General features: G+C 45.4%; 1 protein-coding gene across 1 annotated transcript; it reads right to left on the bottom strand.

Annotated features, from left to right (window-relative positions):
• Positions 1 to 3128: 3128 nt before the first annotated feature.
• On the bottom strand, positions 3129 to 6133 carry LOC122900270 (E3 ubiquitin-protein ligase BRE1B-like). The gene is given in 2 exon segments (XM_044238805.1): positions 3129 to 4093; positions 4096 to 6133. Coding segments are annotated over 2 exon segments (3003 nt in total).
• Between the last annotated feature and the right edge of the window lie 7232 nt (positions 6134 to 13365).

Here is a 13365-nt window from a genome sequence, read left to right as displayed (position 1 = left end):
CTAAATTAATCTTTCCAAATGTAGTAATATGCATGTCCTAAAGGCACACTCATAAGCAAAATGATAATGAACCAATAAATCAAACAATACATATCGATAATGACATTTTTCTAGTGTCAAGAATTATACATAACTCTTTTCTATGCAGTAACTCATGTAGTCTTATAAAAACTCTGTGAGAGGGGTGCCTGGGTGGCTCAGTGGGTTAAAGCCTCTGCCTTCGGCTCAGGTCATGATCCCAGGGTCCTGGGATCGAGCCCCGCGTCGGACTCTCTGCTCGGCGGAGAGCCCGCTTCCTCCTCTCTCTCTCTCTGCCTGCTTCTCTGCCTACTTGTGATCTCTGTCTGTCAAATAAATAAAAAATAAAATCTTAAAAAAAAACTCTGTGAGATAATTTAATTATTCTTGTTTTATAGATAAAGAAATTAGTTCACAACAATGTTAAATATCCTGAATGTGAAGCAGACAGGTGCTGAGAGCCAGTGTTGTGTGGCACCAGAGATGTCTTACAGGTAATCTTTTCAATAGTTTCATGTCTCTTGCTTTTTAGGGCAGGATTAACAGGTTACTCTAGTAAGAACCGAACTTTCCTTTTTCTGTTGATCTCTTCATAGTCACCTTCCTTGGGCTACATTTGCAAAGAATGTGAACTGTTTCATATACTTGAATTCCAAACGCACTATTATTACTTGGTAAATTAAAAGACCCATTTGCCCTATAAGACTGATATCCAGTTATCTATCACATTTCCAAGTAATTTGCTGAAAGAGAGAAACCAAGCTTCACATCTAGAGAAGTTGTCTTACTAAACTGCACAGCATTTTCTTCTTGCTGTCACCCTATGTCCTATGAAGAACAGTCCTTAGCCATGGGGTTGATGATGTTTTCTGCTCTTACGTGGCCAACTGTTGTGGCTCTGTGTTCATACACAGAATTCAGTGCTTGCACAAGACCGTTCAAATGAGCCATGGGTTCTCCAGGTTCTCCAGGCTTGGGACCTCAAACTTCAGTATCCAAATATCATTTTACACTTGGAAAACAGAACAATCCCCAGTGCAACCTTCCACCTTATGGACCAGAATTCCCTTAATCCCTTTAATTCATTCAGGAGGAAAGAGAAGAAAACATAAAGTCTGGCAACCCTTTTCGGTTGATCAACCCAATATATAAATTAGGCTTTCTTCCTGCATTTTTCCAAATCTAATATCCTATAAATGTTTCAGGTGAGAATTTTTCAAGTAAATTTCACTGTAACAACTAGATTCCAATTCTCAGCTCTCAGAGGAACCTATTTCAACCAAAGCTGCTGCAGCTTAATTGTCAACACTATTTGAGTTAGAGGTTTGAAACCAGATTTATAAAGATATCAAATTTCCCAAATAGAGGCTGACTTTTTTTTTGAATGCTTAAATCCTACCAAAATAAGCACAACTTCATGACTTCCAGCCTATCTACTGAAAGATAAGTCATTTTAACATAATTCTATGGTTAAAATTATCTGGTTAAGACGTGCAAACTAGGGAGTTTTTTAGGATCAGTTTAGATGCCAGTTCCCTACACATGTATACAAAAACAAAGGTACTTTTTAAATCCATTTAAAAAATTTATTTGTACTACTTAGCCAAAAAAATGGAGAAAAATTCATTTACTGCAATATGTCATGTATCTTCAATTTCCCTGCTTTTTGCTAGACACCAATACTACTTTCCTAACACAGAGAGCAAATACTTATTTGTTACATGGGAACACTTCTGTGTTCATGGTAAGCATAAGGCATTGTGCCTGACACAACAGGCAAAGTTTTAAAATAAATTTGCCACCAGCCTGAGATGCAAGAAAGACCCACGGAGCTGTGTCTCAGTGCCATTAGTTCTGTTCCTTTCTTACCACTTCAGCCACCTCTGGGGTCAGATAGGACTTGTCTCAGGATAGAGCAGCTTGAGTTTTTCCTCAACAAGGAAAAGTCAAGATAGGGAACTGAGCTGATACAGAAATAAACTGAAGAAAATCTTCAAGCATATGGTTTCTTTTCTTTTTTTTTTTTAGGCTGAGGGGGGACGTTTATTCATAACAGTAAAGCCTGTACAAGACCTCTCTAGAGCAGGGCCTGCGGGTCTGAATGGACCCGTGCACCTGTCAGCAGTTCCACCTTCCAGGCCACCGTCTGCCGCCTTCACACCGCATGGGCGTTTGCTTGGGCAGGCAGCACAGGGAGCATCATGGGGACAGGCTCAGTCACAGAGTGTTCGATGAAGCTCCTCCACCTGGAATGATTGGAAGTTGGCCCAGCCACTAGTCTGTCCCTTCCCCTCCTGGGAAATTCCGCCTCCACTGCAGTTAAGGCCATCAAGATGAAAGCAGGGTCAGGCTGGGGACCCAGTGGAGTCTTGGGAAGCACGGGACGGGGCAGGTAAGTGGGTTTGGAAAAGAAACAGAGATGGTGTGGGGGAGGCTGATTAGAATAGAAACTGAGGATCTGGGCTCAGCACTCCTGAGATGAGGGCAAGGTGACCGCAGCAGCCGAAATTCCCCGCCAAAAAGGACAGTGCCCCCCACCCAGGGGGTACCTCCTTAGGCCCTTAGTGTAAGAGCCAGACCAAAGAGCCCAGGGGACTCCACAGGAGGGAAGCCCCACCCAAGTGTAGAAAGTCTCCCTGGGCCCTAGAGTTAGGGGCTGGGGAAAGTGGCCCACCCTTGGTCCTCACTTGTGGGTAAGCAAATGAACATTCTCTTGGGTAGGAGGTCACAGCCTGGGGGATCGCACCCTTTGGACTAGGATGGGCCCATGGAGACAGCGGACTGGGAGTCAGCCTGTGGAGAAGGGCTAGGGCCAGCTTCGGGTAAGCTCAGATGAGTGCTCCAGGCTCCGTGAGCTGCTCAGAGCAGACCCCTCCTGCAGGGCAGCTGCGCCCCAGGCTACATCTCTGACTGTGGGGAGAAGACAGAATGGAACGTGACAGATCTTACTCCCACCAGCATGCACCGGGACCCCCAAACCAATGAGGTGGAGAGGGGCTGGGCCCACAGGGTCTGGAATGGAGCGTAGGGGCCACTGAACGTGGGGTAGGGAGGGACTGGAGGCACAGCCCCCGGGTCCGTGGGTGTTTCCGAAGTCCCGAGTTGCGGGTTCAGCTGGTATAGACGCGGTGGAAGTCATGGGCACCGAAGGCCGCGTTGCACTTGGGGCACTTCCTCTGGCGGGCCTCCTAGCGGCCCCGCACATACTCGAAGCAGAAGACGTGGAAGCACTTGGTAAGGACCGCGTCCTTCTTGCGGGTGTTACAGCAGGGGCAGGTCAGCCGCGCCTTGTACTCCTTGATCTCCTCCTGGAGGATTTCATCGGCGTCCGCATACACCTCCACCTTCCGCTGCTTCTCCAGCTTGCGCCGCAGCCGTGAGATGTCCTCCTGAGCCCTCTTGAGATTGAAGCTCTCCTTCTCACGAGCAGCCCGGCTCTCCGCCAGGCAAGGCTGGATCTCTCGCAGCCGCGTCTGCACGTGCTCCAGCTGCACCTTCAAGTCCTTGGCCAGCTGGGCCGCCTCCACAGCCTTCCTCTTGTTGAGCTCCAGGGCCTGGCTGCACAGCGTCAGCTCCTTCTCCACACCCCCAAGGCTGCCCTGCAAGGCCCGCTCTTTCTCCTCCAGCTTCTGCACGGTCAGCAGCTGGGCATCCACCTGGGACTTCAGCCCCAGAACTTGCTCGCCCAGCTCATCCTTCTCCTCCCGCAGCAGCTTGTGAATCTGGTTGGCCTTGATCTGCTCCGACATCAGCTTGAAGTTGGCGTCATCCTTCTCCCGAAGCTGCTGCAGCAGGCGCCCATTCTCCTCCTGCATGTCTTCAAAAGCCTGGCCAGTCACATCCATCTCGGACAGCAGAGCCTCTTCTTCCTGCTTGGTAGCACCCAGCTTGCGCTGCAGGTGCTTGATCTGCTCCTCCGCCTGCCGAATGCGCCGCAGGGCGTCCTCGCCCGCGATTCTTTTGCTCTCCTGCCTGTCCCTCTCCTCCAGTTCCCGAATACGGTGCCGCAGTTCATCAACCTCAGCCTTGGCCTTGCGTTCAGCTGCCATGAGCTGCACCTTATCCTGCTGTTCCTGGGTGCTGACTTGTACATGTCCAGCAGCAGCTTCATCTCCTTCTGGCTTTCTTGGGCCTTCTTGAGCTCTGCTCGGAGACCTTTGAGGAGCTCTGACTCCTTCCTCTTGGCCTCCTCCACCTTGGCCTTCTCCCGATCAGCCCTTGAGAGAGCTGAGGCTACAGATGGGGGTCCCGGGCCAGGCCCTTCCCGCTCCCGAAGCTCCCGCTTGGGCCTGGGCTCAGGTTCTCGGCCCTGAGAGGAGGAGCCCTGGGAGCCAGGAGTTAGGGCCTGGGCATCCTCCTCCGAGGGGACCAGCTCCTCCTTCTTCACCGAGGAGGCAGTGGTGGTGGCACCAGGCACTGAAGCCATCTCCTTTCTGCCGTCAGGGGCAGTGACAGGGCCTGGCCCACCCTCTTCTTTCCCTGGGGCTGGGGCACCGAGGCTGGAGTCCTCTGGGTGGCCCAGGCTGGGGATGGAGTGGGTTGAGCCGCTGGCCTGGGCCCGGAGCTTGCCAATCTCAGCCTGCACTTCCCGCAGCTTCCGCTGGTACCGCTGGGCATCCCCCTTCAGCTGGTGGTTGTGGTTCTGGAGGCTGCTGATCAGGTGGCGCATCTCCCGGTTGATGGGTCCCGCCTGCTCGTTGGCCGCCAGGTTCTGTTCGAACTCGATGCACAGCATCTCGTACTCCTTGCGTACCTGGGCCAGCGTGTCCTCCAGCTGGATGACCTCCATGCGCAGCTTCTTCTGCAGCCCCAGCTCATCGCTCTCCATGTGCTCAGTATGTCTCAGGTGGGAATTCTTGGTAGCCAGCAGCAGCCCCCGGGCCTCATCAAGCTGCGTCTACACTTGCAGAGACTCGTTGTAGAGCAGCGAGAACTGGGCCTGTAGCATTCGGTACTCGCCCGTTTCCTGCACCACCTCCTCAGGAAGGCTCCGCAGGGCCACCTTGAGGTGCTCGTTGGTCCGCACAGCTCCCTGAAGTTCGGCCTGCAGCTTCTCCAGCTCTGCCATCCGGCTATTGGCCAATTCCTGGTTCTCCTCCAACTCTGCATTCAGCATCTCAAACTTCTGCATGCTGAGTGTGATCTGGCCCCCCTGGAAGCAGGAGGAGCTCCCAGACACATAGTAGCCAGAGTTGAGCTGCTCTAAGGCTTCCGCCAGGTGCTTATTGAGCTTCTGCTCACGCTTGCGCAGCTTCTCAATGTCCCACTGCAGGTCCTCCACTGTGGTCTCCATCTCCAGCACCTTGGTCTCTGCTGATGTCACTTTATCCTGGAGCTCAGAGTACTCCAACGAGATGCGGTGGTGCTTCTCTTGTAGCTGGGTGGCCAAGTCCTGCAGCCACTGGTTCTCACGACCCAGCTCCCGGGTGCGTGCCCGAGCCACCTCACCGGGGGGCTCACTGTCCCCTCGGCTGTATACTCGCTGACAGAGTTCCTCCACCCGGCGCTGCAGGCGGTCTGAGGACTCTACGACTCGGGACACGGCGGCCTTGGAGAACTCCATCCGGCCCTGCAGCTGCAGCTCCACCTCCTCACTACTGCTGGCGCCCAGGGCCACCACAAAAGCCAAGGCTGGCTCACTGAGCGGGGGCCGCAGCTGCACGGGCAGGGGCTCCCTCAGGTCCGATGTCCCTGGCTCTGTGAGAGGGGTCTCATCACGCGTCGGCCCCTCCTGGGTCCCAGGTGCCTCTGTCCCTCCAGACAGCTCCCCCTGGCTCTCATGGTGTCGGAGAAGGGCTTCCACAGTTTCATCCAGCTGGGCCCAGTAGCGATTGACAATGAGGAGCGTGGCATCGTCTGTGGCCTGCCGCTTCTCCAGCTTCTCAATTCATTCTCGGAGCTCGTCTTCACAAGCTTGCCGCTGTTCCAGCCGCTCTGCTAGTTTCTTGTTCTTGAACTGAAGAACCTTGAGGTCCATCTCCTCCGTGGAAGAGATGCCCCCAAGACGAATGGGCTCTATCAGCGTGGTGGTGGTCTTCTCCTCGCGGCTCAGCTTCTTCTCCGGGGGCCCCGAGCCACCGTCGCCGGCGGCGCGCTTGTTGCCGGGTCGGGACATGGCCGCGGCTGCGAGGAGCGCCGCAGGGTCTCCCGAGGGACGTCAGGAGGGCGTAGGCGGCACTTCCGTCACCCGCGCCGGACTCAGCCTAGCGCCATCTTGGACTTCACTGGACGTCCAAGCATATGGTTCTTAAAGTGAGCTCCTAACTCCATGCATTATAATCACAACATTTCTTTGCTGAAAATATTTATTCTTTGAGACCACACTGGATCAACTATTCCAGATTCCTCTGGATGGGGCAGAGGGATCGATAATTTCGAGATTATGGCAAGCTTCTAAAAATGAGATAATTATATATGTCTTTTATGGCAGAGACCTCAAGAGTCTGGAAAACTCTAGTATAAAGTTGGCACATTATTCTGAAGAGGGATGCTTAAGAACATATGGCCTCCAATAGACTGGGTTTAAGTCCTGACCTGTCATGGAGAGTGTTACTTAATCTCTTGGAGTATCTTTGCTGAATTCAGAAAACTACATAGGCAGGCGCCTGGGTGGCTCAGTGGGTTAAGCCACTGCCTTCGGCTCAGGTCATGATCTCAGAGTCCTGGGATCGAGCCCTGCATCGGGCTCTCTGCTCAGTGGGGAGCCAGCTTCCTCCCCTCTCTCTGCCTGCCTCTCTGCCTGCTTATAATCTCGTCTATCACATAAATAAATAAAATCTTAAATAAAAAAAAAAGAAAGAAAACTACATAGGAAGATAGGCATGAAGCATTTACACAGCATCTGGCATTTACTGAGCACTCAATAAATAATAGCATTATTATAAAACAGCACGTCAAATAAATGTGAATTTCTGTTACAAAACAAGAGATTTTCCAGAAATGTTTTATTTGAAGCTGGTCCTTTCAGACTGTGTTTCTGTCCTCTCTGCCTGTATTCAGACTTCCTTGAAAGGTTTAGGAAGCTCTGATCTGAGGAAAGAATGCTTTTTTTTTCATTAAGGCATTGCTATTAACTAGCCCTTTCTTTGTAATCTTGCTGTTATTAGTGTTTACTATTATCTAGCAAACTTTCTTTAAAGACTTTCTTGGAAGACATGCTATTGTAAAGACCCAAGACTGACTGTAGCTGAAAAAATGCCTAATGCTAACTAAAATATACTTTAGACTGAGGTGCCAGAATGCTAAATCACTAATTTTTAACTAAAAAAAAAAGTGGAAGGGATTTTCAATACCATATTGGCATGATCAGCATATTCTTTCTCTTAGTTGAGCTATACAGAACCCACATATATTAAAAGGTAACATTTTGGGGGAGGAGTCAAGATGGCAGAGAAGTAGCAGGCTGAGATGACATCAGGTAGCAGGAGATCAGCCAGATAGCTTATTAAACCATTCCAGACACCTACAAATCCAACAGCAGATCGAAGAGAAGAAGAGCAACAATTCTAGAAACAGAAAATCAACCACTTGCTGAAAGGTAGGACAGCGGATAGGTGAATCCAAAGCGAGAGGAAGATAGATCTCAGGGTGAGGGGATGGCTCCTGGCAAGTGGCAGAGCAATGGAGCACAAAATCAGGACTTTTAAAAGTCTGCGCCACTGAGGGACTCCAGAGGCTAAACCAGGGTGAGGCCCACACAGGGACAGCGTGGTCTCAGGTCCCGCGGGGTTACAGAAGGATCTGGGGTGTTTGAGTGTCACAGAGCTTGCAGGTATTAGAGCCGGGAAACCAGCTATAGAGACAGAGCTGAGGAGTGAGTTCTCAGCTCGGGGTCACCTTTCAAGGAGATCTGAATACAGGCAGAGCAGACAGAAACACAGTCTGAAAGGACCAGCTTCACATCAAACATTTCTGGAAAATCTCTTGTTCTGTAACAGAAATTCACATTTATTTGATGTGCTTTTATATAATAATGCTATTATTTATTGAGTGCTCAGTAAATGCCAGATGCTGTGTAAGTGCTTCATGCCTATCTTCCTATCTAGTTTTCTGAAAAAAAAAAAAAAAACCAAAAAAACAAAAAAACAAAAAAAACCCATAATCTGTGGCACAGGCCACTTCTCTGTGAGTGGGGTCCCCACAAGATATGGGGAGACCCCCCTGGAAGAGCTCAGGGATCTGTGGGGTTCAGAAACTCCAGGCAGAGCTGTGTGCAAAGACAGAGACACTTGGTCACAGGCTGGGTGAGCTTGGAGCACAGCCAGAGGCCAGGGAGATGGGAGTGATTGAGCGCTTTTCTCCAAGCTTGGCCAGAGACCAGGGAAATGGGAGTGATTGAGCACTTTTCTCTGAGGGTGCACTGAGGAGTGGGGCCCTGAGCTCTCGGCCCCTCTGGGCAGAGACTGGGAGGCCGCCATTATCATTCCCATCCTCCAGAACTCTACGGAAAGCTTTCAGGGAACAAAAAGCTCCCAAAAGCAAGCGGACTACTTAGCCTGGCCCCTGGTAAGGGTGGTGCAATTCTGTCTCGGGCAAAGACACTTGAGAATCACTACAACAGGCCCCTCCCCCAGAAGATCAACAAGAAATCCAGCGAAGACCAAGTTCACTTACCAAGGAGAACAACTGAATTCCAGAGGAGGAGAATATAAAGCCTGGTATTCGTGGTCTTCTCCCCATGATTTTTTAGTCTTGCAAAGTTAATTAATTTTTTTAAATGTTATTTTTTTTCTGCTGCTAATTTTTTTTTCCAATTTATTGATTTTAAGAAAAACAGTATTCATTATTTTTTCACCACACCCAGTGCTCCATGCAAGCTGTGCCCTCTATAATACCCACCACCTGGTACCCCAACCTCCCACCCCCCCGCCACTTCAAACTCTGCTGCTAAATTTTTTTTAACTTTTACTCTTTCCTTTTTAACATTTTTAACTAGTTTATCTTAACAATACCTTTCATGTAAAAAAATCCTTTTTGAATCTTTATTATTATAGTCATATTTATCTTTCATTCTATCTAACTTTATTTTTTATACACACATAGGGTTTTTTCTTCTAAAAAATTTGGGGTATACCTCCTTCTAATAGATCAAAATACACCCTAAATCTAGCACTCGGCTTTTTCGAGTGTCCAGCCTGAGCTAATTCTCTCCAATTTCTTTTTCTTTATTCTCCAAACCAACTTATCAATTCCTTTTTTAGAAATTAAAAAAATTTTTTTTCATCTTTATAGTCATATTCTATCCCTTTGTTGTTTATCTTTATATATGTTTTTCATTCTATAAAATTTGGGGAGGTAGTTTCTTCTAAGAGACCAAAACACTCCCAAAATTAAGTGGGTGACCCTGTTCTAGTCACCAGTCTAATATTTATATCTTTTTTATATTTTTTCTTTATTTGTTTTCTTTTTGTATTTTTTTTTCTGCACTTCTTTTCACCGCCATTCTCCCACCCACAATTTGGGGTCTCATCTGATTTGGTTAAAAGCACAGTTTCCTGGGGACTTTGCCACCCTTTTAGTATTTTATTTGCTCCTTCATATATTCTTATCTGGACAAAATGACAAGGTGGAAGAACTCAAGACAAAAAAAAAGAACAAGAGGCAGTACCAAAGGGTAAGGACCTAATCAATATGGGCATTGGTAATATTTCAGATCTAGAGTTCAGAATGATGATTCTCAGGGTTCTAGCTAGGCTCAAAAAAGGCGTGGAAGATATTAGAGAACCCTGTCCGGAAAATAAAAGCCCGTTCTGGATAAATGAAAGAACTAAAATCTAACCAAGTTGAAATTTAAAAAGCTATTAATGAGGTGCAATAAAAAAATGAGGCTCTACTGCTAGGATAAATGAGGCAGAAGAAAGAATTAGTGATATAGAAGAACAAATGACAGAGAATAAAGAAGCTGAGCAAAAGAGAGACAAACCAATACTGAACCACAAGGGAAGAATTCAAGAGATAAGTGACACCATAAGATGAAACAACATTAGAATAATTGGGATTCCAGAAGAAGAAGAAAGAGAGAGGGGAGAAGAAAGTATATTGGAGGGAATTATTGTAGAGAATATCCCTAATATGGCAAAGGGAACAAGCATCAAAACCCAGGAGGTGCAGAGAACCCCCCTCAATATCACCATGAATATGTCTACACTCCGTCATCTAATAATTAAATTTACAAGTCTTAGTGACAAAGAGAAAATCCTGAAAGCAACCCAGGACAGGAAGTCTGTAACATACAATGGTAAAAATGTTAGATTGGCAGTGGACTTATCCACAGAGACCTAGCAGGCCAGAAAGAACTGGCGTGATATATTCAGAGCACTAACTGAGAAAAACGTGCAGCCAAGAATACTATATCCAGCTAGGCTATCATTGAAAATAGAGGAGAGATAAAAAGCTTCCAGGACAAACAAAAACCGAAAGAATTTGCAAACACCAAACCAGCTCTACAGGAAATATTGAAAGGGGTCCTCTAAGCAAAGAGAGACCCTAAGAGTAGTAGATCAGAAAGAAACAGAGACAATATACAGTAACAGTCACCTTACAGACAATAACAATGGCACTAAATTCATACCTCTCGATAGTTACCCTGAATGTTAATGGGCTAAATGCCCAATCAAGGACACAGGGTATCAGAATGGATAAAAAAAAAAATCAATATGTTGCCTACAAGAAACTCATCTTAGACCTGAAGACACCTCCAGATTTAAAGTGAGGGGGTGGAAAACAATTTACCATGCTAATGGACATCTGAAGAAGGCTGGGGTGGCAATTCTTATATCAGATCAATTAGATTTTAAGCGATTGACTATAATAAGAGATGAAAAAGGACACTATATCATACTCAAAGGGTAAGTCCAAAAGAAGATCTAACAATTTTAAACAACTATGCCCCTAACATGGGAGTAGCCAACTATATAAACCAGTTAATAACAAAATCAAAGAAAGACATTGACAATAATACAATAATAGTAGGAGACTTTAACACTCCCCTCATTGAAATGGACAGATCATCCAAGCAAAAGGTCAACAAGGAAAAAAGGCCTTAAATGATACACTGGACCAGATGGACATCACAGATATATTCAGAACATTTCATCCCAAAGCAACAGAGTACACATTCTTCTCAAGTGCACATAGAACATTCAGAATAGATCACAGCCTGGGTCATAAATCAGGTATCAAAAGACTGAGGTCATTCCCTGCATATTCTCAGAACACAATGCTCTGAAGCTAGAACTCAATCACAAGAGGAAATTTGGAAAGAACCCAAATACATGGAAACTAAATAGCATCCTTCTAAAGAATGAATGGGTCAACCAGGAAAATAAAGAAGAATTGAAAAAATTCATGGGAACAAATGATAATGAAAACACAACAGTTCAAAATCTGTGGGACACAGCAAAGGCAGTCCTGAGAGGAAAATATATAGTGATACAAGCCTTTCTCAAGAAACAAGAAAGGTCTCAAATACAAACCTAACCCTACATCTAAAGGAGCTTGAGAGACAACAACAAAAAAAGACTAAACCCATCAGGAGAAGAGAAATAATAAAGATTAGAGCAGAAATCAATGAAATTGAAACAAAAAAAAAATAGAACAAATCAATGAAACTCAGAGCTGGTTCTTTGAAAGAATTAATAAGATTGATAAACCCCTGGCCAGACTTATCAAAAAGAAAAGAGAAAGGATCCAAATAAATAAAATCATGAATGAAAGAGGAGAGATCACAACCAACACCAAAGATATACGAACAATTATAAGAACAGATTATGAGCAAATTTATGCCAATAATTGACAATCTGGAAGAAATGGATGCATTCCTAGAGACATATAAACTACCACACCCGAACCAGGAAGAGACATATAAACTACCACAACTGAACCAGGAAGAAATAGAAAACCTGAACAGACCCATAACCAGTAAGGAGTTTGAAACAGTCATCAAAAATCTCCAAACAAACAAAAGCCCATGGATTCCCAGGGAAATCCTACTAAACATTTAAAGAAGAATTAATTCCTATTCTCATGAAACTGTTCCAAAAAATAGAAATGGAAGGAAGACTTCCAAACTCATTTTATGATACCAGCATCACCTTGATCCCAAAACCAGACAAGGATCCCATCAAAAAAGAGAATTACAGAGACCAATATCCTTGATGAACACAGATGCGAAAATTCTCACCAAAATACTAGCCAATAGGATTCAACAGTACATTAAAAGGATTATTCACCACAATCAAGTGGGATTTATTCCAGAGCTGCAAGGTTGGTTCAACATCCGCAAATCAAACAATGTGATATAATATATTAATAAAAGAAAGAACAAGAACCATATGATACTCTCAATAGATGCTGAAAAAGCATTTGACAAAGTATAGCATCCCTTCCTGATCAAAACTCTTCAAAGTGTAGGGACAGAGGGCACATACCTCAATATCATCAAAGCCATCTATGAAAAACCCACTGCAATTATCTTTCTCAATGGAGAAAAACTGAAAGCTTTTCCACTAAGGTCAGGAACATGGCAGGGATGTCCATTATAACCACTACTCTTCAACATAGTACTAGAAGTCCTAGCCTCAGCAATCAGACAACAACAAGAAATTAAAGGCATCCAAATAGGCAAAGAAGTCAAACTATCACTTTTTGCAGATGATATGATACTCTATGTGGAAAACCCAAAAGACTCCACTCCAAAGCTGCTAGAACTTGTACAGGAATTCAGTAAAGTGTCAGGATATAAAATCAATGCACAAAAATCAGTTTTATTTCTATATACCAACAACAAGACAGAAGAAAGAGAAATTAAGTAGTCAATCCCATTTACAATTACACCTAAAAGAGTAAGATGCCTTGGAATAAATCTAACCAAAAAGGCAAATAATCTGTACTCAGAAAACTATAAAGTACTCATGAAAGAAATTGAGGAAGACAAAAAGAAGTGGAAAAATGTTTCATGCTCATGGATTGGAAAAACAAATATTGGCAAAATGTCTATGCTACCTCAAGCAATCTACACATTTAATGCAAACCCTATCAAAATCCCATCCATTGTTTTTCAAAGAAATGGAACAAATAATCCTAAAATTTATAAGGAACCAGAAAAGACCTCGAATAACCAGAGGAATATTGAAAAAGAAAGCCAAAGTTGGTGGCATCACAATTCCAGACTTCAAGCTCTATTACAAAGCTGTCATCATCAAGACGGTATGGTACTGGTACAAAAACAGACACATAGATCAATGGAACAGACTAGAGATCCCAGAAATAGACCCTCAACTCTATGGTCAACTAATCTTTGACAAAGCAGGAAAGAATGTCCAATGGAAAAAAGACAGCCTCTTCAAC

This window comes from Neovison vison, chromosome 2 (genome assembly GCF_020171115.1).
Source record: "Neovison vison isolate M4711 chromosome 2, ASM_NN_V1, whole genome shotgun sequence".
Classification (NCBI taxonomy): Eukaryota; Metazoa; Chordata; class Mammalia; order Carnivora; family Mustelidae; genus Neogale; species Neogale vison.
The sequence above is the reverse complement of the archived record's forward strand: the minus strand, read 5'-3'. Positions and strand labels throughout refer to the sequence as shown.